The sequence below is a fragment of the Oncorhynchus nerka genome, linkage group LG16, assembly GCF_034236695.1.
Source record: "Oncorhynchus nerka isolate Pitt River linkage group LG16, Oner_Uvic_2.0, whole genome shotgun sequence".
NCBI classification, from domain to species: Eukaryota; Metazoa; Chordata; class Actinopteri; order Salmoniformes; family Salmonidae; genus Oncorhynchus; species Oncorhynchus nerka.
Window position 1 is genome coordinate 14,587,923 of NC_088411.1, and position 23,598 is coordinate 14,611,520.

Sequence of the window (23,598 nt, forward strand, 5' to 3'; positions counted from 1 at the left end):
CTTTGCTCTGATAGACATGAGCCTGCAACTCTCATCACTCCAGTGTTGAACTTCATCATTTATTTTCTTAGGCCTATAGAATCATAGCCGGGCAACGTATTCTGGAGGAGCTGCAGTACCCCTGATAAATTTGCCAAAGTTATAGAACTAGATTACTGCTGTCTCTTCTGAAAGAAATTAAATAATTCAGAATAGCCTACTACACCGTACGAAGGCCTATAATTTAGCCACAAAGGATCAATAGCTTCTTTTAAAAAATGTGCCTAGGTGTGGATTGACTGTAGCCAAATGTTACGTTCCCCAGTTTATGTGTTGTAGTTTGTGTTTGTGCATGTGTTTATTTCAGGAAATGGCTTCTGGTAAGCCCTCAAGCAGCTGATTGGTCGACTCCAGGGCTAATTGGAGAGCTGACCCCGCCCCCTCGTCAAGACGCAGCTGTCTCCAATTACCCATTCCCTCAGACGCTATATAAAAGCCAGTGTTCTGTTCAGGAGAGAGAGCTTTTTGTAGAGAGATTTTCTGGGAGGTCATTGCAGAGATATTTTGATAGAGGTTGATTTTGCTGGGAGTTCATTGCTGAGAGTTGGTGTGTTTTGTGAGTTTGTTGCTCAGATAGAGCTTATTTGATGTCCTTTGTTTGTTTGTGAAATGGTTTAATATTCTGTTTCATTTGTTCCCAGGGGGGAAGGGGAAGGCACCTAGGGAGTGCTTAGGCAAGAGGCCCGCGGGCATACATATACCCGTAGCATATTCGCTGTCTAGGCACACTAGGTAAGACCTGGGTGGACCACCCCCTGTATTTTGGTTAGGGCACCAGGTGGTGCTAAATTAGGTAAGTAGTGGGTAGGCAGGTAAGATAGGAGAGGGGGGGCTTTGAGATTTACTTTCTTTGCTTTGGTTCCATCAGCCCCTTTTCCCCATATTACCGTGTAAAGGAATAAAGTCCTTGTAAACGGTAACACATTCTGCTTGTCATTTTTACTCTCACCTACAGTCCATACCTTTTTTGCTTCACAGAGAGTTTAGTTGTAGCAGGGTGTTGCGTTCCCTCTTCATAGAGGCGTGCGTAACACCAAATAACAAGACATAGCCTACAGGCGGAAACTTGTGACAAATCGGTCAGTGAACTGCATGCATACAAAAAAGGCCATTTGCAATATTTCAAATAGCCTACAATCACGGGAAAACACAGGTTGGAAAGCAAATGGCTCCTGCTGAAAATAGAAGACTAATCCTTATGCTGTAGGCTACCTAAATGAGAGAGATGGGCCTTTGGCGCGAATGCATGAGTTAGCTGTGCATCATTGGGTGGTGAGTCAGTGAAACTGGCAGGCATTTTTAGGACTGTAATTTCCTCATATTGTAGCCTACAATATGGGTGTCTATACACACCTAGGCCTAGGCTATTGATGATCGTTTTTATTGATCTCAGATTCTGTTTGTCAGTGTCACTCATTTGTGCTGCTTTGATAAAAGGACACATTTTTTTTCCGGGATCCTAGGCTATTAAAAATGTTCCCCATGTGTGCAATGTCTGTAAGTGCCTCTACTCTAGGCTACGGCTCTATTCCACTACGCAAATGCGATGATATGCAATGCTTCATTATAAAGTGATTCCCCCCCCCCCCCCCCCATGGTACCTCAGAGCTCTGCAGGTCACCCCTTCTTGCTCTCACTTTTTGTTCCGGGGGTTGTGCCAAAAATCTACCCCCTGACAGAATAGTTGAGATTTCTGCTCTTCTCTGTTGTCAGTTTAGCCTAAATGTCACTGATCTAAGTTGCAGAAAGCATTTTTTATTTGTGTCCTTCAAGGCAGCTGTCAATGATCACGTCAGGCTGCGTTTCATTTGATTTTTTATGGCGGTTTGACACACTCAATTCTCCATTTCTGCGACTTGCTTACTAGTTGAGATTTCTGCTCTTCACTCTGTCAGTTTAGCCTAGTAATGTCTGCAGTTTTCGGGTTTGGCTATTTGTTTCAAGTGTATTAGTCTATGAATAAATCTATTTGCCAAAATTCGTCATCTCTCCCATGCCTTATTCGACTAGTATTTGTTCTGAAATGTTTCAGTCAATCCGGAAAATGTCAAGAACTTTGAAAGTTTCTTTAAGTGCAGTTGCAAAAACCATCAAGTGCTCTGATGAAACTGGTTTTCATGAAGACCGCCACAAGAAAGGAAGACCCACAGTTACCTGCAGAGGACATATTACTTAGAGTTAACTGCACCTCAGATTGCAGCGCAAATAAATGATTCACAGAGTTCAAGTAAAAGACACATCTCAACATCAATTGTTCAGAGGAGACTGTGTGAATCAGGCCTTCATGGTCGAATTGCTGCAAAGAAACCACTACTAAAGGACACCAATAAGAAGAGACTTGCTTGGGCCAAGAAGAAACAAGCAATGGACATTAGGCTGGTGGAAATCTGTCCAAATATTTGATTTTTGGTTCCAACCTTGTGTCTTTGTGAGATGCAGAGGAGGTGAACGGATGATCTCTGGATGTGTGGTTCCCACCATGAAGCATGGAGGAGGTGGTGTGGGGGTGTTTTGCTGGTGACACTGTCTGTGATTGATTTATAATTCAAGGAACACTTGACCAGCATGGCTACCAAAGCATTCTGCAGCGATACGCCATGCCATCTGGTTTGCATTGTGGCACTATCATTTGTTTTTCAACAGGACAATGACCCAAAACACACCTACAGGCTGTGTAAGGGCTATTTGACCAAGAAAGAGAGTGATGGAGTGCTGCATTAGATGACCTGGCCTTCACAATCACCCGACCTCAACCCAATTGAGATGGTTCGGGAGGAGTTGGACCGCAGAGCGAAGGAAAAACAGCCAACAAGTGCTCTGCATATGTGGGAACTCCTTCAAGACAGTTGGAAAAGCATTCCAGGTGAAGCTGGTTGAGAGAATGCTAAGAGTGTGCAAAGCTGTCATCAAGGTTAAGGGTGGCTACTTTGAAGAGTCTCAAATATAAAACACATTTTCATTTGTTTAAAACTTCTTTTGTTACTGCATGATTCCATATGTGTTATTTAATAGTTTTGATGTCTTCACTATTATTCTACAGTGTAGAAAATAGTAAAAATAAAGAAAAATCCTTGAATGTGTAGGTGTGTCCAAACTTTTGACTGGTACTGTACATGTAGGCTAATTCGTTATTCCCCAACCCTACACACACACACACACACAGAGAACCTGTCCATGTCTTTATGTTCCTGTTGTTACATACCTGTCTTGTAATTCACCTTTGCCTGCTTTACAAGAGCCACATGGTGCAGTACTGATTTTACCAACACCCGGTTGTCATGGCAACACAAGGGCTTTACTACATATCTGACTGGTTGAGAGAGCTATCTCCAGTTCCTATTATTGATTTGAGAACCTACAACAGAACAGTAACACTCATACTGTTAGACAGGGAAGGATGTGACCAGGGTTAATCACATGTGTAGAATACATTAGAAATAGAATTTAGAATTAGACTGAATAATTGGAGTTAGGCGGGTGGAATCAGGCCACGAGTCGGCTTCTGTCATATTCTGATGGATATAGTCACTGGGTAATAATAGGAAGAGCTTTGAAGATTAACTTCACTTAACACACAAGCTGAGTGAGCACAGAACACATTAACACACACACACACACACACATCTGAAGTTTTTATGAGGTTAGGGTGTGTATCACAGGTCTACCCATTACCCCCCCCCCCCCGCTCCCCATCCCCAAACCGTCCCATTGAAATGAGCCAATCGCCACGGCTAAGACAGTTGGTATGGTAACTGATCAGTAAAGCTCCAAATCTCTTATTTTTAACAACCGACACAGACACACACACACACAGACCCGGTGGAGAGTGTGGTAAAACAGAGAAGACACAGTCTGTACTGCTAAGTTTTGATACAGAGTTTTTACCAGATAAAGACAAGTTAGGATGTGTCAGTTATACCTTGAGAGCTTTTGTCCCGAACCCATTACGGTGTTTCAGGTACAATGTTTATGGTAATGACGCAGCAGTGTGTAGGAGGGAGATTCCCATATGTGGGAAGTGTGAAGGAGGGCTTGGCACAGAGGATTGTGTCGTTGTGTGTGTCAATTGTTGGGGTGCTTATGTTGAGAGGATCCCAGTAAGTAGCAGATTTGTGCCAGTACAGAGGGATAGGGTAACGAGTGAGTTATGCTACAGTAAGGTTGGCTTCTTAGTGTTCAGAGCAATGGTTATCAATTGAACCGCAGGAATGGAAAGTAAATCACAGACAATAGATGTTGTGGTGGCAACTGCAGAGAAGTATTTGGGTATACTAGATTTGACTTATTAATTAAGAAGAGTTACAGGGTGTGTTGAGGGGTGGTGTCCCGTCCTCCCAGGCTGGTGGCATGGGCAGGAGCAGATTGGGTCAAAGTAGTGGAATGGGGTAGTGGGTTTTTATTGATTGTAGGTGGCAACTGCAGAGAAGTACCTGTGTGTATGAGATTTTACTACAGAAGAGTTAATGGGGTGGTGATTTAAATTATCATGAAATAGTGGTATATAGGTGTAGGGTTAGTTGGTGGTGCACATGTTTTCTTCTTTTAGGAACATGAATAATGAAGACAATATTGTGTAGGTAGGTTGTGACTGGCCTCACACTTTAGTGCAGTAGGTGACAGTGTATGCACCTTTAAGTTGGATGGGATCCACCAACCCAATCAAGAAGAAGAAGAACAACAACAACAACAACAAAGCATATTTGTAACATTTTTGCCAGCTAGCTAATGTGCTTTCTGTCTCTCATTCTGTTTGCCTATCGGCATTTATCTCCTAAGTGTTATTGTGTGGTGGGCGAGCTGATCATGAATTGGTTCAGGTGAACCCACTGCGCAGGCAAGACGAATGAGAGTAATCATGCACAAGGCTGCCTGGTTTTTGTTTTGGAGCGTGAAATCCAGTGCTTGAGCAACACTGGGCTGTGACTGGAGCAGAGATGGATGAAAAGGTAGGGGGGTTAGGAGTTGAGGAGGACGGCATGGAGTGTAGTGGTGGAGTGGAAAAAGGTGGATGTAGAGTAGTGAGAGTAAAAGTTAAGACGAGGAGGAAGCCTGAGGAGCCTTTGCAGGTCTTGTCGGAGGAGAGGAGTGATGAGGGAGGTTCGGATTCGCAGTGTTGTACTGAGAGAAGTGGAGTATAAAGTGTTGGTGAAATTTAAGGACGAGGGTGGAGTCATGGCTGTGAGTATGATCGCGTTGACTAGGGTTTTGGTGGGTTTTGGTAGGAGTGGTCGTGTCTGCTAAAGGTGCTCAAACTCAAGCAGGTATGTAAACGTGTGGTGGATAGTAGCATGCCGGATCAAGCTGGACAGCAATGGGTGAAGGGACTTATTACAGGAGAAAATGGGGGGGGGTCATGATAGGGGCTGCATGAAATGTTTGATGTATTATAATAATTGATTATGTTTATGTTGAAAGCGCCTCAAGGCTAAAAGAGGTTAGACACAGAACCCTGCAGGGGAGTGAAAGAGATAAGAGACAAGTCAGACATACCACTATAAAGCAACTTGGGGAGCTGAAAATTACTACTGAGCCCTTGGTCTCATGAGTAGAAGGTGTTGACGTAGGCAGTTGCATCACTCGGGGTTGACTGCAAGCATATTAAAGCATCTTGGACCCTTTCCTATTTTGCAGAACTTACTTGGAAACATGTGTACTATGTTCCCATTGTCAACTTCAGTCTGCAATTGCATTAATAAAGGTTTTTGATTGATTTACTTAAAGATATTGTCTGATTGCTGATTTCACCAATAAGCAAATGATTGACAAGGAACAAGGAACCTACCCCATCATAGGGAGCAGAATGGGGGAGAACACAAGACTGGTAGTAGACATGGGAAGGTTGTTGCATTTGTGACAGCAGCAATCAATTACACCGAAAAAAAAAAAATACAATCTAAGACTAAAAAGATACAGATCATAGTGGAGCAGGTAGCGAAGTATCTTGGGATCACATGACTTACTGTCACGCCCTGACCTTAAAGCTTTTTATGTCTCTATTTTGGTTTGGTCAGGGTGTGATTTGGGTGGGCATTCTATGTTCCTTTTTCTATGTTTTTGTATTTCTTTGTTTTGGCCCGGGTATGGTTCTCAATCAGGGACAGCTGTCTATCGTTGTCTCTGATTGGGAACCATACTTAGGTAGCTTTTTTCCCACAGGGTTTTTGTGGGTAGTTATTTTCTGTTTTGTGTTTCTGCACCTGACAGGACTGTTTAGGTTTTCGGTCAGTCTCTGTGTTATTTAGTGGTCAGCTGTAATAAAAGTATGAACACTTCCCGCGCTGCCCTTTGGTCCACACCTTCTTCAACAGACGATCGTTACACTCACAGGGGAAAATGTACAGGATGACCTCAATAGGATTGGGAATCAGTTCAGCCAGGAATCAGGTATTTGTTCATTTTCATCGTGGTGTTAATCCTTCAATGGAATGCCAGAAGTTTGATGGCTAATGGGCAAGAGTTCAAACCCTTTATTGAGAAGTTACCAGCCAAACCTGATGTGATATGTCTCCAGGAGACATGGTTTAAACCTACTCTAGATTTTGTAATACAAGGTTATGTTGCAGTCCTTAGAGATGGGGAGGGTGTGCTACCTTTTTATAAAGGGAGTTGAACTAGAGTATATAGTGATAGAGGTGTGGTGTGGGGGGGAGATCGATCTGGTAATGGTGAACTTTTAAGAGACTAGAGTTGCTGACCCTTGGGAGTGTGGAAGGTGACGATAGGAGACGGGTAATGGTGTGGGGTGTTTAATGCTCATAGTATGCTCTAGGGAGGGTTACGGACTGATTTAAATGGACAAGTGTTGGAGGAACTACTTGATCTGCTCTGGATCTTTCTCTGATCTCAAGTCCAACGGCAGAAAGATGTAGTTGGGAGGTTTTGGAGGAATCTAGAGGGGGGTAGTGATCATGTGTACTGTAGGATTGAGGGTGGAAGATTCAGTCGGCGATTGATATTTGGGAAAGCAGAGTGGGGTCAGTTTCAAGAGTTGAGTGAACAAGAGCCGTCTCAGGTTGATCTCAATTCAGATATAGAAACAGTGAATGATGGAGTAAGAGGAGCAATAGTAGGGGTCGCAAAGCAGGTGATTCCTATGGGTACGGGGGGGTGAAGGCACAGGCAAATAAGGAGGTGGTGGTAGCCGTCTTTGATGTATAGAAGGCCTATGATGTGGAAGGAAGGCTAGCTTATCAAGCTGGATATCATTGGGGTTGGAGGAAGGGTTTTTAACTAGATAAAGGATTTTCTTTTTGGGTGATCAATACAAGTGAGGGTGTGGAGCGCTATGTCTGAAAGCTATGAGGTAGGTAGATAATGGTACCCCACAGGAAAGTGTCATTAGTCCTTTGTTGTTCTCCATTATGATTGACAGTGTATTCTCCCAGGTGATCACCTGATATTGGGAGGTCATTGTTTGCAGATGACGAGGCACTGTGAAAGAGAGGGAGAAATATTACCTGTACAGTCAGGAGAGTTCAAGAAGCGATCAGTAAAGTTGAGCAGTGATCCCTCAAGTGGGGCTTTAAGTTTTCAGTTATTAACAGAGTAGTTTTGGGTGGATAGGCAATGGCATGGTGAGAGAGATGGGGTTGTTTTGGAGGGAGTTTAGCCCCTCTATGGTTCTTCCTGCTATTGAAAGGGGTTCACCTAGGGGTCATGATAGGGGCTGTCTGTAATGTTTGATGTATTATAATAATTGATTATGCTTATGTTGTATTAATAGAAGGGGAGGGTTTATAAGACCCCGCCCTCCTTACATTTATAGAGTCCTATACTACAGATTAACAATATTAATTATAGAGGTTTAGTATTGTTCCACAGTTGTTTTCTAGTCTCTTTGCTCTTATAAAGAGACCCCTCTGAGATGTGTGACTGTGAAGACAGAACTCTGCAGGGGAGTGTAAGAGATAAGAGATTAGTCAGAAATTCCACTATAACTCAACTTGGACATTTACTGCTAAGCTTTTTGATAGCTATATAAACAAGAGTTTTAGTGTTGAGTAGACATGGTTTTGGTCTCATGAGTAGAAGATAATGACGTAGGCAGTGACATCACTAGGGCTGGACTTGGGGTTTAATAAAAAAACACTTGGGACCTTTTCTTTGATGCAGAACTTACTCGGAAACATGCGTTATATTTCTGTTGTCAACTTCTGTCTGCAATTACGTTAATAAAGGTTTTTGAATGATTTCATTAAAGATATTGTCATACTGCTAATTTCATCAATGAGCCAATGATTGACACGGAACAAGGACACAAACCCCAACACTATTCCACCTTGGTTGCTCCCTCAGCCAGTAATATATCTGGAGTTGCTTGAGAGGATAAGAGCTGTTGAGGAAGGAGTAGGTTCAGTTTTAAGTGACCATTTAAGAACACAATACTAAGATTTCTGGAATATATTCACAGATGGAACTAAGGACCGTAAAACTGGGAGGACAGGTGCAGCTTTTAGTGTTCCTGAGTCGAAGGTGGCAGTGACAAAACGAGCAACTGATCATTTATGTCTGCACAATGGAGTTGATGGCCATACTCTGGGCTGCAGAGTGGGTGGAGGAGGTGTGGCTAGACAGGGTAGTCATCTGCTCTGACTCCTGTGCAGCGCTGATGAGCTTAAATTAATTTGTGTCTCGGAGCAGACAGGATGTATTGTATGCGGTTTCGCAGTGCTTGTGTAGGATGAGACAGATGGGGGTGGTATTTGTGATGTTCCTCTGCGTACCAGCTCATGTGGGAGTAGAGGGGAATGAGGAAGTGGATGTTAACACCAAGCAGGCTCTTAAGTATATTTAAAACCAAATACTTTTAGGCTTATACTCAAGTAGTATTTTACTGGTGTCATGACTTGCCTGTTCGGGTCAGGTTACAGTGGACCACATTCCTACAAGAGACATCTCTCATACCTGCCAGATGGGGAGAGGTCCAGAGGTATGGAGGTGTTTTTTTTTTAATGACACCTCACACCCATTGTAAATCTTAAGGCAGCAGACAAAATCCCTTTGTCCTCTCACTGTGGAGGAAGGGAATGTATGATGGGCCTATGGAGAATCTACCTCAGAACAGTAACATGCAATAAATGGACTGTGGGACAATATGTTTCATCAGCCAAAATGGTAGTAATGACAATAGATGAAATATGAAAATGAATGCCGTTTTTGTTATGTTATTAAAAGTTAAATGATGACGTTTTAACAAAAACATTGTAACTTGAAGAGTTTTCACAATATGTAAATCCAGACCTAGCCTCGTAACTAGTTATGCCCAGAGAACTTGCCCTAAAGGCGGAAACGCCCATTTCTGACCCGAGGGTATAAAACACGTGAGTTAAGAAATAACATATCAGACTAGGTGGCCACCAGCTGCAGTCAACGTCCGATTAGTTGTAAACCCCAAAATGCAACATGCGGTTGAAGAAGACAAAGGAATGTCTTAATCTATGCTACAAATGAGTAGCTGTGTCTAAGAGGGTGAATTCAAGCAGGACCACCCGGTTACCACTCTCCAAGAAATCGTGTGTCTCCACTGCTTTCATTCCTACACTGGAGCTACACAGCTGACCGTACTCAGAAGACCCCCTTTCAGAACAAGGGCGAGGAAACAGACCACTAAGAGAAAGGACGCCGACATTGTGTGGACTATCAGAGAGTTACACCCGGTAACAACAGAAGTATTGCCATCGGAGGAGAACTCGGAACTCGGTCCACAAGGAGATACCCCATCGGAGACCTTCGACACGTAATTACATCATTATATTCTGACCCATAAGAGTGGCAGTTCGGGGCAAGGTTAGGGTTAAACTTAGCATAGTTTACAAATGTGCCCAAGTGTGCTATTCTCTTGTGCACTCTCTCTCTCTCTCGCTCTCTTTTTAAATCCCCATTTTGTGTAACACGTGTCATATTGTGTTGGCCCACTAGGGACCTGTTTCATTGTACTAAGTTCTAATCAATAGCCTAGAATGTGTGTTTGTGTATCTTTTATATGAGCATTTTAGCTTGTTAGTAAATAAAGAATCAACTCAATTGGTGTGGTATGGACTTATTTAGTGGGACTCGGGTTTGTGCAGATTCCCGGATTATGCGATGTTCAGGATGAGACTGTAGAGGAAATTAATGAATTATTGACTGTTGTAAAATCGATATTCTGATATTCTTTGAGTTAATTTGGGAAATAGAAACTCTATAAAACCAAACTTTCCCATGGTGCCCCAGGTTGCTGAGTTAATAATTGCCTAATTATTTGAATCACGTAATTATAAACAGTTAATCATTCGATGAACGGCAGTCGTCACATGGATCAATACAACGTCACGACACTGGGTGACTTTTACTTGAGTCATTTTCTATTGAGGTATCTTTACTTTTGCACAAGTATTACAATTTGGTACTTTTTCCACCTCTGAGAGAGTGGTAGAGGAAGATGGGTACAGGGTAAGGGATCCTGAGGTGATTCCTGTGAGTAGGTAGAGACTAATCAAGTGTGTTGGGAAGAATATGTGCTTTCAGTAAGGTGGGTTTCTAGGCATTCATAGGTTGTCAATGGTACTGCAGAAATGGATGGAAAGTCCCAGAAAACAGAGGTTGTGGTGGCAGCAGCAGAGAAACACTTGAGATGGCAAGGTTGGGCTCACACTCCAGTACAGTAGGTGGCGGTGTGTGCACTTTAAATTGAATGCAATTCACCAACACAATCCCAAAGAAGGATGACTAATATCTCTTCATTCAGGGTTGCCATGCCCGTGGTTTTCTGCAACTTGGGCTACTTTGAAAAATGATATCGGGGCTACTTATAAATTGCACTATGGCCACAATGGCATTTCTCTCAAAAAATATATATTTCACTGTGTCCTGCTGCTATCAGGCAGTGTGCAGGCTGTTAGTGAGTGAGTGATTGATGCGAAGGGCCGGAGGGGGTGTGTATATGTTGAGAGCACTGGTTGGAAGAGACTGCAGCTGAACCATGGAGAGAAAGCAGCACGCCTGCACGTTGTGACTACTATTTACCAGTAGGCTATTTAGATTTTGGAAACCCCTACACTATATATACAAAAGTAAGTGGACACCCTTACAAATTAGTGGCTTCGGCTATTTCAGCCACACCCTTTGCTGACAGGTGTATAAAATCGGGCATACAGCCATGCAATCTCCATAGACAAACATTGACCATAGAATGGCGTTACTGAAGAGCTCACTGACTTTCAATGTGGCACCGTCATAGGATGCCACCTTTCCAACAAGTCAGTTCATAAAATGTCAGCCCAGTGAGAGGTGCCCCAGTCAACTGAAGTGCTGTTATTGTGGAGTGGAAACGTCTAGGAGCAACAACGGCTCAGCCGTGGAGTGGTAGGCCACACAAGCTCACAGAACGAGACCGCTGAAGCGCAAAGCGTCCTTGGTTGCAACACTCACGACCGAGTTCCAAATTGCCGCTGGAAGTAACGTCAGCACAATAACTGTTTGTCGGGAGCTTCATGAAATGTGTTTCCATGGCCGAGCAGCCACACACAAGCCTAAGGTCACCATGTGCAAAGCCAAGCGTGAGTGGTGTAAAGCTCGCTGCCATTGGACTCTGGAGCTGCCTGCCCGAATGCATTGTGCCAACTGTAAAGTTTGGTGGAGGAGGAATAATGGTCTGGGGCTGTTTTTCCTGGTTCGGGCTTGGCCACTTAGTTCCAGTGAAGGGAAATCTTAACGCTACAGCATACAATGGCATTCTAGATGATTCTGTGCTTCCAACATTCTGGCAACAGTTTGGGGAAGGCCCTTTCCTGTGTCAGCATGACAATGCCCCTGGTTTGTCGAAATCGGTGTGGAAGAATCACATCGAACACATTTGGGATGAATTCGAACAACGACCTCACTAATCCTCTTGTGGCTGAATGGAAGCAAGTCCTCACAGCAACATCTAGTGTAAAGCCTTCCCAGAAGAGTGGAGGCAGTTATAGCAGCAAAGGGGGGACCAACTCCATATTAATGCCCATGATTTTGGAATGAGATGTTTGACGAGCAGGTGTTCACATACTTTTGGTCATGTAGTGCATTTCCAACCCTTTTCTCATAAAACATACTAACTCACTAGAACTAACATAAAGGCGACAAAGCACTGGAAAACGACTTTAGGCGCACTAGAGCCTTTAAATAAATGTGCTTTTGTTATGGAAAACCGTATCAAGCGACGGGTTTTTAAGCATGCTGAGTTCATGGGTCTTGAGCGCTGCACGAGTGGACATTTTAAATGGAACTTATGAATCTCCCTCACATGCTTGCTTCTCTTCTGAAAAACTCCACAACGAAACTGACATTAAAAGCGGAGAATGATACATTTGCATCTGTTGGCCTTCAAGTAGACTTAATTTCTATGCCATTGTAGGCTACTGTAGCCTACCATTTGAAACAATAAATATGTTGAAATGGCTATCACTGGAGTCATTGCGAATCAATTTGTGCCACTTTTGTAGCCTACCAGGAGCTGGCAAATGGATGTAATAAATGGCATATAGCTTCAGTTTGTTGTGGCCTTGTGGTGTTATGCAATGGCCATGTTTAGTTCATTAAATTGTAAGTTATCAATCGTGATCATGGTCACAGCTCTATTGCAAATGTGTCATTCTCCATATTTAATGTCAGTTTCATTGTGGATTTAGGCTACCTGCAGCTACCTGTTGAATTGCAATTATAAACTCAGATTTTACTCAATAGCCGTATGCCTATTGAAATAAGTCAGTCGTGCAAATAGACCATCCATAACATTTTTAGTCTTAACATCTGGCACATATTGGGCTCCTGAGTGGCACAGTGGTCTAAGGCACTGCATCTCAGTGCTAGAGGCATCACTACAGACCTTGGTTCTATTTCAGGCTGTATCACAACCAGCTGTGATTGGGAGTCCCATCGGGCGGTGTACAATTGGCCCAGCTTCGTCTGGGTTAGGGTTTGGCCGGGGTAGGTTGTCATTGTAAATAAGAATTTGTTCTTAACTGACTTGCCTAGTTAAATAAACATAACAAAGGCACAATGTCTTGGAAATAGCCAAACTTCATCCAAGTGTTTCTTACACAGAGATTGAGATCCTCTATCCAATGTTCACCACTCAAACTCTCCCCTAGGATTGTTCTATAGACATGCGCAAATGGGATTTATTTTCAATTATAAACTGGGTCATTCAAGCCCTGCATGCTGATTGGCTGAATGCAGTGTACCAGGGGTATGACAAAATATTTTGTTTTACTGTTGTAATTTCTTTGGCAACCAGTTTATGTTCGCTGCAATAAGATACCTTTGGTGGTGGTATAGAGCAAATAGCGTATACCACGGCTACGGGTTGTGTCCTAAGAACAGCCCTTAGCCGTGGTATAATGGCCATATAGCACACCTCCTTGGGTCTTATTGCTTAATCATAGCAGTCAAAACAAGTTAAATCGACATCCATTGATGGAAAATGATCTGTCGAGTTTAATAAGTGCAAATGATCTTTTCTCTTGGGACATATTCTTAAACTCGCAATAATTCTTATTTTGATGGATGTTTGTTTGTCAGGCCTTTATTTTAGGACAGCCTGCGTCTCTCCTCAACTCCGGGCCTGTTTAGGTGTAAGTCACTGATGTCCAGGTTGTACTGCAGTATTCATGGGACCATGATGGTTCGTGGTAAGAGCAAGTCTTATGTCAGGCCCCGGGGGGTGTATCTGAAGTTTTTCCAAAGGCCCAAATCTAATCCTCCTCATTTTAGATCGGTATGTAGAAGTTTCCATGCAAATCTTACAATGACATCAATTGAGGAGTTTGGGGAAAAGGTCTGTGGGTGAGGCAATCTTATATTAGGATCCCTACAAATGGTAGGCCTACAATAGGTGTTTATAACTCCATTTGTTTCCTGGTCATTTCTGTTCCTTTTCCCTATCTGGAAACGTCTGATCAGGACAGGATGCAGACAGTTCGTCTTCAATATGGCGTGTCTCACATTGTACAGATAATCCTCTCTCAAAACAACGTGAGTAATCCCAGAGCCACGCTGAATAACATTATGTACAGGTTTAGTGCGTCACTTTCTCACTGGCCCTCAGTCTCATTTTTCAATGAAAGAGGGAGTTATCTCATGTTACTGGTACGATTTGCTGTTTAACATTTTTTTTTTCTTGACGATAGTGCCACCTAGAGTGAGGACAGAAGAAGAGGAGAGAGAATTTGAAGAGAAAAAAGTACAGGTCGATGTGTGTATTTACAGAAACGTAAAGCTGGGCATGATTGTGCTTGCCTGGCACAATTGAATAGTCCAAAAAAGTGCAAACCACACTCATTTGCCATAATTTCCCTACTTTTCTATCTCTTCAAGCCAAAATCCAGGCCATGTCAGAGGAAGAGTTAAAGGATCTGTTGATGGATGTAAACTCAGCATGGATGTAAACTCCCTTTTTCAGGGCCCTGTCTTTCAAAGACAATTCGTAAAAATAGAAATAACTTCACAGATCTTCATTGTAAAGGGATTAAATACTGTTTCCCATGCTTGTTCAATGAACCGTAAACAATTCATGAACATGCACCTGTGGAACAGTCGTTAAGACACTAACATCTTACAGACGGTGGGCAATTAAGGGCACAGTTATGAAAACTTAGGAAACTAAAGAGGCCTTTCTACTGACTCTGAAAAACACCAAAAGAAAGATGCCCAGGTTGCCTGCTCATCTGCATGAAAGTGCCTTAGGCATGCTGCAAGGAGGCATGAGGACTGCAGATGTGGCCAGGGCAATAAATTGCAATGTCCGTACTGTGAGACGCCTAAGACAGCGCTACAGGGAGACAGGACGGAGAGCTGATCATCCTCACAGTGGCAGACCACGTGTAACAACACCTGCACAGGATCGGTACATTCGAACATCACCCCTGCGTGACAGTTACAGGATGGCAACAACTGCCCGAGTTACACCAGGAACGCACTATCACTCCATCAGCGCTCAGACTGTCCGCAATAGGCTGAGAGAGGCTGGACTGAGGGCTTGTAGGCCTGTTGTAAGGTAGGTCCTCAACAGATATCACCGGCAACAACATCGCCCATGGGCACAAACCCTCCGTCGCTGGACCAGACAGGACTGGCAAAAAGTGCTCTTCACTGACGAGTCGTGGTTTTGTCTCACCAGGGGTGATGGTCGGATTTGCATTTATCGTCGAAGGAATGAGTGTTACACCGAGGCCTGTACTCTGGAGCGTGATCGATTTGGAGGTGAAGGGTCCGTCATGGTCTGGGGCGATGTGTCACAGCATCATTGGACTGAGCTTGTTGTCATTACAGGCAATCTCAACGCTGTGCGTTACAGGGAAGACATCCTCTTCCCTCATGTGGTACCCTTCCTGCAGGCTCATCCTGACCTGACCCTCCAGCATGACAATGCCACCAGCCATGCTGCTCGTTCTGAGCGTGATTTCCTGCAAGACCGGAATGGCCATGGCCAGCGAAGAGCCCAGATCTCAATACTATTGAGCACGTCTGGGACCTGTTTGATTGGAGGGTGCTGGCTAGGGCCATTCCCCTCAGAAATGTCCGGGAACTTGCAGGTGCCTTGATGGAAGAGTGGGGTAACATCTCACAGCAAGAACAGGCAAATCTGGAGCAGTCCATGAGGAGGTGATGCACTGCAGTACTTAATGCAGCTGGTGGCCACCCCAGATACTGACTGTTGCTTTTGATTTTGACCCATTATTCAATTTCTGTCTGTGGAACTTGTTCAGTTTATGTCTCAGTTGTTGAATCTTGTAATGTTCATACAAATATTTACACATGTTAAGTTTGCTGAAAATAAATGCAGTTGACAGTGAGAGGACGTTTCTTTTTTTGCGGAGTTTAGTTAAAAGATGTCCAGGACTGATGTTCGACCTCCGACGAGCAAAGCCTTGCAGCACACAGCCACGACCAGCCGTTCCTGGGGTGCCGGACTGGTGTGTGTTCACACTGCAGGGAGATGACCACCACCAGCAATGCAGAGAGGAAGTGTTGCAGCCAGGAACCACACCAATGTGTCAGCCAGATGGCTCACTTAAATTGGTTGGTTCTCTACAAAACCGTACTAAACATGGACTACTGATGAGGTGGGTACTTCACATCACACCTGGGTTAAATTATATTTTCCTTTCAAATACTTACGCTGGGCTTGATTTAAGTCTGGCACAATGGAACCAATAGAATACAGTAGTCCCAAAAGTGCAAACACCAACAATCTGTCACTCCAGAGTCAGACAGGCTAATTAAACACTCCAAGTATTTGAAAGAGGGAAAAATACTATTTGAACCCAGGTCTGCTACACATTGTTGGTGGGCGACATTTGAGCGCTTTAACTGGAGAACCGTAATAAATCCAATCCATTGATTCATTACAGGAGGGAGCTGCTAAAGCTGCCTTACCCACTGGATGACGAAGATGAAAACATCAGGTTGTTTTGCCATAAAGCCTACTAGCAGTACCTCACGTGGAGGTCCGGAAACCTGGACGGTGGCGATGGGGGCATCATGCCCAGCTGTTGTGTCAGGAGAATCAGAGACCCCTACCCTGATCCTGAAGAGAAATACTTTGGGTTACAGACACCTCACTTTATAGCTTCATCTCAGATATACCTGTGCTTTGTTCTCTTGTACATGTTCTGAAATTACACATAGTGTAGCTGCTTTAAAAAAAGGACAGGAGGATGGATAATGTTTCACTTTGACAATTGTCCATTCAATCCCCTTTGTTTTCCTTAAGGTATTTTGTCACGTATCTGGCTTGTTATTTTCCAATGTGCCATAATGACAGAGAAACCATGACTCTGGAACTTTGTGTATATTATATATATATATATATATAACACATTTCTGAGTTGTTTGTCATAGAACATAGAACAAAGTGTGTGCAACAACATTACATCTCCACTATCTTTTCACAGCAAATCAGAATGAAGAAACAATGTATTGTCTGGGGTAATATTATGCTGATTAAACCGATACAAAATATCCCATTGTTCAAGCCCTCTTTCAACCGGAAATCCCACACCTTCAATTGGACTGACACTCAGCAACATCCAATGAGAAGTGTCATAGATACTTGAATGATGCGTGATGTGGCCAATAGGCGCAGGGATAAAGCCGCTTTAGCGGCAGTAGATGTAGAGCTGATTTGCAACCCGCCGAAGGAGATCTGGAGAAGAAGGAAAATGTCTCCTGTCTCACCACGCACCGTTCTAGGATCAGCTTGCTGTTAGGAAAAAGCAAAGAGCAAAGTGGTGAGTCGGAAAATCCTCACTACTTGCACTACAATGAAGGTTAGCGGCAACATTTTATTCAACCTGTTCGGAATGTGTTGTATTCTATTTAAGATCACGTCGATTAAGCCTTTCCACAGTGCCCCCACTGCGGCCTAGCCAGCCATGTTTAGGTTTCAGACAGACACAGACAATATTAATGGTTTACTTTTCACAAAACAGAATTGCGAGTGGGCTTCGTGTATAATTGCAATGGTAGCAGTTATAGTATGGACTTGTAACACACACCAATGTACAATCTGAGTAGTTAGCAAGGTACAGTAGCGTGTCTGATTTACAAAGGAAGTGGTTGCCCTTGCCATTTACAAGACACTAAACTAGCTTGATATCTAAGTCTGGCTAGGTTAGCGCCAAAGCAAATGCGAGGGTGACCAAAAGCTAGAGATAACACATGTGACGTCAAAACCTCAGTTATTTGCATAATGACAAAAAAAATGTTCTTATCATAAGACCATGCCATACAGTACCTTCAGAAAGTATTCATACTCCTTGACTTTTTCCAAATTTTCTTGTGTTAAAGTGGGATTTAATTGTAATTTTACGTCAACAATCTACACAAAATACTCTGTCCAAGTGGAAGAAAAAATCTAACATTTTGTAAAAACGAGTCAATGCATGTTAAAATCACTTTTAGCAGAGATTACAGCTCCTGAGTCTTTCTGGGTAAGTCTCTAAGAGCTTACCTGGATTGTGAAACGTTTAGCCCATTATTCTTTTCAAAGTTCTTCTAGCTATGTCAAATTGTTTGTTGATCATGGCTATACAACCATTTTCAGGTCTTGCCATAGATTTTCAAGCAGATTTAAGTCAAAACTGTAACTCCGCAATTCTGGAACATTCACTGTCTTTTTGGTGAGCAACTCCGGTGTAGATTTGGCCTTATGTTTTAAGTTATTGTCCTGCTGAAAGGTGAATTAATCTCCCAGTATCTGGTGGAAAGCAGACTGAACCAGGTTTACCGCCAGGATTTTGCCTGTGTTTAGCTCCATTTCTTTTTTTATCCTGATAAACTCCCCAGTCCTTAACGATTACAAGCATAATCATAACACGATGCAGCCACCACTATGCTTGAGAATATGGAGAGTGGTACTCAGTAATGTATTGGATTTGCCCCCAATTTTCTATTGCTGTATTACTTTAGTGCCTTGTTTTAAACAGGATGCATTATTTTTGAATACTTTTATTCTGTACAGGCTTCCTTGTTTTCACTCTGTCAATTAGGTTAGTATTGTGAAGTTACTACAATGTTGTTGATCCATCCTCAGTTTTCCCCTATCACAACCATTAAACTCTGTAACTGTTTTAAAGTCACAATTGCCCTCATGGTGAAATCCCTGAGCGGTTTCCTTCCTGTCCAGCAACTGAGTTAGGAAGGATGCCTGTATCTTTGTAGTGACTGGGTGTATTGATACACCATTCAAATGTGTAACTTCACCATGCTCAAAATGATATTCAATGTCTGCTTTTTTAAAAATGTATTTGTACCCATCTACCAATAGGTGCCCTTTGCGAGTCATTGGAAAACCTCCCTGCCCATTGTGGTTGAATCTGTGTTTGAAATTCACTGGGTCGACTGAGAGACCTTCATAATTGTATGTGTTGGGTACAGAGATGAGGTAGTCATTCGAAACCCTGTTAAACACTATTATTGCAAACGTATGTGACTTGTTAAGCACATTTTTACTCCTGAACTTAATTAGGCTTGCCATAATGGAGTTTAATACTTATTGACTCAATACTTATCCTATTTAACTATTGCTGTATATATACTACATATTCTATCCATATACTGTCTTAATTGTCCATACATCCCATCACATTTATTTATTCTCTGGACTCTGACATTGTTCATCCTAATATTTCTTAAGTATTCCATTATTTAACCTTTTAGATGTGAATTGTTAGATACTGCTGCGCTGTTGAGGCTAGGAACATATGCATTTCGCTACACCCACTGTAACATCTGCTAAATATGTGTATGTGACCAATAAAATTGGATTTGAAGAACTTTCAGCTTTTCATTTTTTATTAATTTGTAAAAATGCCAAACATAATTCCACTAAGGTTATGGTGTACTGTGTGTAGCCCCCCCAAAATACATTTTAATAGATGTTAAATTCAGGCTGTAATACAACAATATGTGGAAAAAGTCAAGGGGCACTGAAGGGAGGAGACAGGTTAAATAATGATTTTTAAGCCTTGAGACAATTGGGAAATTGTGTATGTGTGCCATTCAGAGGGTGAATGGGCAAGACAAAAGATTGAAGTGCCTTTGAACTGGGTATGGTAATAGATGGCAGGTGCATTGGTTTGAGTGTATCAAGAACTGCAACGCTGCTGTTTTTTTTACACCAACAGTTTCCCGTGTGTATTAAGAATGGTCCACCACCCAAAGGACATCCAGCCAACTTGACACAACTGTAAGAAGCATTGGAGTCAATATGGGCCAGCATCCCTGAGGAACGTTTTCGTTCAGGTCCATGCACTGACGAGTTGAGGCTGTTCTGAGGGGAAAAAGGGGGTGCAACTCAATCTTAGGAAGCTGTTCCTAATGTTTTGTACACAGTGTATATACCATACCCATGTAATAGGCCTACCCATTTATTATTTACCAGAATACAATCTCAAATAGAAGTAATTTAAATAGTTGAATTGGAGAGGGTGGGAAAGATGATACATATATTTTCATACTACTGGTGGCAATTATTTCTAATTGCGGAATCACAGATGTTGATTTAAATGTTTTTATTGCAATATTGATGATGATAGTTACTCTGTAGACCACAGTGTTTGATGTCGGGTTTTCTTTCTCTGTCCTATAGACTTTACCCTAAACTGACCTTAGCAGTGTGTAAGCACAAAGTCATCCTACTCCTGACGCTGAGACAAATACAGAAAAGTTTGGGAGAAACTCTTCGCACTCCAAACAGTCACCCAGGAAGTAAAGAGGAAATTACATCCGAGCAGATGGAACCAAATCCCAGCCTGGCGGGGGTGGACTCCCAAGGCAACATGGTGTTTAGAGTGGCTAAGCCTGTCATGGGCATCTTCCAAGTCTCCTCCGAACAGACCAACTCTGTGGGACAGGGGGCTTATCAGCAGACTATGGTCGAGGGGCTGACAGGGTTACAAGGGTTATCCAACCACCCCTCCATGGTGCTGGGGGATGGACAGGGGCAGCAGGGAATGGGGGACGTGAACCAGATGCAAACCCAGATTCAGATCCCGGCAGGCGACACCACCCAGACTCAGGCTGGTGCTCCACACCACAACCATGTACCCCATGTTCCGTTTGCTGAGGTGTCGTCTCTCCTGGACCCCAACATGAAGAGCTCCAAGGCCCGTAAGTATCACAGCCAGAGAAGCAGGGGATTAGGCCAGGGCTGCCCCTCCTACTGGAGACCTCTCATCTTGCAGGATATTCCTGTCCTACTACTCTAACACACCTGATTCTACCTATCAGCTACTCCTCGGGACCATGATTAGCTTCACCCCCAGTAGTTCTCCAGGAGGAAGGTTGGCCTCACCTGCTGTAGTATGGAATAAGCGGAAGATTCAACACAATTGTATCATTCATCTATTGTTCCTTTGGTACTAGGTAAGTACCTGATACCCTATGACGAGATCAAGCGTCGTCTGGAGGCTCCAGAGAAGATGTCTCTGCGTTCGCTAGCAGCCTACACCAGGGTCAGCCGCGGCCCGGCCAGCAAGAAAACGCTTCAGGAGTCTCTAAATATACTGGGCCTCACTCCTAGTACTACTACTGCTGTATCCTCCTCCTTCTCCAAGCTCACAGAGGGTAAGTGTGTGCGTGTTTGTGTGCGGGCATCTCTCGCGGTTTCTAGATTGTTAAAATGTTGTGTTTTCCAGGTGACACCAAAGCCCTGTGTAACGACATGAAGGACTTTGCCCATGACTACATGGACTTTGGAAACATGGCCAAGCAGCTTATACCAGAGACTAACACAGTTCAACACTGGTCAAAGGTCATAGAAACCAGGTAATACCAAACCCTCACCCACACCACACCTGGTTAGTGTGGTTACAGCACAGTGTTGTCATGAGTGGACTATGAGCTATATGTTTTCTGTACAGTGAGACAAACACTAACACACCTTTTCCCACCCCACCTGGGATAGGAGCCACCTGGAGGCGATGAGGAAGTGTTTCCGTGACCCGGTCAACAGTGCGTTGTTCGACAACGTGACTCACGGCCTGGGCCTCGGGATGCTCGACACCGCCCTAGACATGATCACCATGGTGATTGACAAACAGATTCGCATCCTGTCCGGCGCAGCTGCAACCGATCCCGTCGACACCGGTCCTCCAATGAGACGCATCCGCCGCCGCCACCGCAAGCCCCGAGATGACGGCAACGACAAACCGCTCAGGTCAGTGGGCGGGGTTAAAGGTCAAGGGAAAGGATCGGGGAAGGGCAAAGGGAGGGGCCGAGGCAGGAAGAAGGCGCAGCTGCAGGAGTCCGGAACCCCGGTTGGTGTTGCCATGGATACAACCCAGCGGCAGAATCAAGAGCATCATCAGCCAGAGGACGTGGAGAGCAGTGTTCTAACACTTGTCTCCGTCGGTTACGAGACCATATCCAGTGGCCTCAACGCCACGGTACAGCTCTGAAGATGTTTAATTGTTGAACAAACAATGCTTAACAGGAGTCAGACTTCGCTGAACATTTCCCCAATGGGGTGGCTGGGAGCAGAACAGTCTTAGTAACGTTGTGATGTGTAGACGTCACTCAGGTCTGGGCTATGGAACCCCAAACATTCAGAGGAAGACATGTAGAGGACACCGGGGGACGTTCAGGGACGTCACATCATTTTGGTTTAGTATTTTAGTTTAGTTTTTGTGCTGCAGCTGTTGCCTACTGATACACTCAATCAATGTATATGTTTATTTGTTAAGCACAGAGGTGATGATTGCAGCTTTGTTAAAGTGGAAATCAATTCAAATGACAGAGAAGCGTTGATGTTGAAAAATCTACAATGTAGAAATGAGTCTCAATTCGGGTCTTTGGATAAGGCTGTTGCTTTGGTTGACCTACTCATCTGGCATTGGATAGCCCAGTTGATTTTGATCATGAGTAGACCTCTTATAGCTCTCTCCACCTCTCCATTACTGTAACATGGGGAACACATTATGCCAGTACTTAGTCAATGATTGTATGTTTATATTGAAACCTGGAGTGCTGAAATACTTGTATTAAAGCTTTAATTTTCTTAACCAAGGTAAATGTATTTATTTCTAACAGAATCAGTGTCGCAGTTTGTGATCTATATCACTGAGGGAGTTTGATTAAGCTGAACCGGGGTGCACTGGGATATGGCCTGTGACGTGACCGGGCAAAAACAGTGAGGGAGGAGCACCCTTCTGAAATCTAATAGTAATCTGTGCTGTCCCGGTCATATTGTCAACAAGGCAGCATGGTGCTTCGTTCAAAAATATGTCTTTTCCAAACAGTATATGTTTGAATTTAAAGTAGTTTTCCTTGGCAGGCACATACAGCATATACAGTGGGGCAAAAAAGTATTTAGTCAGCCACCAATTGTGCAAGTTCTCCCACTTAAAAAGATGAGAGAGGCCTGAAATTTTCATCATAGGTACACTTCAACTATGACAGAAAATCACATTGTAGGATTTTTAATGAATTTATTTGCAAATTATGGTGGAAAATAAGTATTTGGTCAATAACAAAAGTTTATCTCAATACTTTGTTATATACCCTTTGTTGGCAATGACAGAGGTCAAATGTTTTCTGTCAGTCTTCACAAGGTTTTCACACACTGTTGCTGGTATTTTGGCCCATTCCTCCATGCAGATCTCCTCTAGAGCAGTGATGTTTTGGGGCTGTTGCTGGGCAACACGGACTTTCAACTACCTCCAAAGATTGGGGTTGAGATCTGGAGACTGGCTAGACCACTCCAGGACCTTGAAATGCTTCTTACGAAGCCACTCCTTCGTTGCCCGGGCAGTGTGTTTGGGATCATTGTCATGCTGAAAGACCCATCCACTTTTCATCTTCAATGCCCTTGCTGATGGAAGGAGGTTTTCACTCAAAATCTCACGATACATGGCCCCATTCATTCTTTCCTTTACACGGATCAGTCGTCCTGGTCCCTTTACAGAAAAACAGCCCCAAAGCATGATGTTTCCACCCCCATGCTTCACAGTAGTTATAGTGTTCTTTGGATATAACTCAGCATTCTTTGTCCTCCAAACACGACGAGTTGAGTTTTTACCAAAAAGTTATATTTTGGTTTCA

The 23,598-nt window shown here is 43.4% G+C and overlaps 1 protein-coding gene and 1 long non-coding RNA gene across 5 annotated transcripts; both read left to right on the top strand.

Moving 5' to 3' along the window:
* Positions 1-6,231: 6,231 nt before the first annotated feature.
* LOC135561217 (uncharacterized) lies at positions 6,232-16,858 on the top strand. The gene is made up of 3 exons (XR_010459314.1): positions 6,232-6,423; positions 15,878-16,118; positions 16,407-16,858. It is a non-coding gene; the product is annotated as an uncharacterized LOC135561217 (long non-coding RNA).
* A 32-nt stretch (positions 16,859-16,890) lies between these two features.
* LOC115144092 (uncharacterized) lies at positions 16,891-22,559 on the top strand. Of its 4 annotated transcripts, none has more exons than XM_029684802.2 (6): positions 16,891-17,324; positions 19,683-19,800; positions 20,147-20,667; positions 20,923-21,123; positions 21,195-21,324; positions 21,464-22,559. In XM_029684802.2, the coding sequence occupies exons 3-6, from the start codon at positions 20,292-20,294 to the stop codon at positions 21,954-21,956; spliced, it is 1,200 nt and encodes a 399-aa protein (XP_029540662.1). In that variant the 5' UTR covers positions 16,891-17,324; positions 19,683-19,800; positions 20,147-20,291; the 3' UTR covers positions 21,957-22,559. The 4 variants fall into 4 exon arrangements, with proteins under 4 accessions (XP_029540662.1, XP_064858532.1, XP_029540661.1 ...); XM_065002460.1 differs by having other exon boundaries at positions 16,891-17,285; XM_029684801.2 differs by lacking the exon at positions 19,683-19,800.
* Positions 22,560-23,598: the final 1,039 nt, after the last annotated feature.

What these genes read in the sequence shown, in the direction of transcription:
- LOC115144092 (XM_029684802.2), top strand. Translation starts at nt 20,292, where the DNA reads ATGGAACCAAATCCCAGCCTGGCGGGGGTGGACTCCCAAGGCAACATG. An exon ending in CATGAAGAGCTCCAAGGCCC is followed by an intron (nt 20,668 to 20,922) that starts GTAAGTATCACA and finishes CTTTGGTACTAG; the next exon opens with GTAAGTACCTGATACCCTAT. An exon ending in CTTCTCCAAGCTCACAGAGG is followed by an intron (nt 21,124 to 21,194) that starts GTAAGTGTGTGC and finishes TGTGTTTTCCAG; the next exon opens with GTGACACCAAAGCCCTGTGT.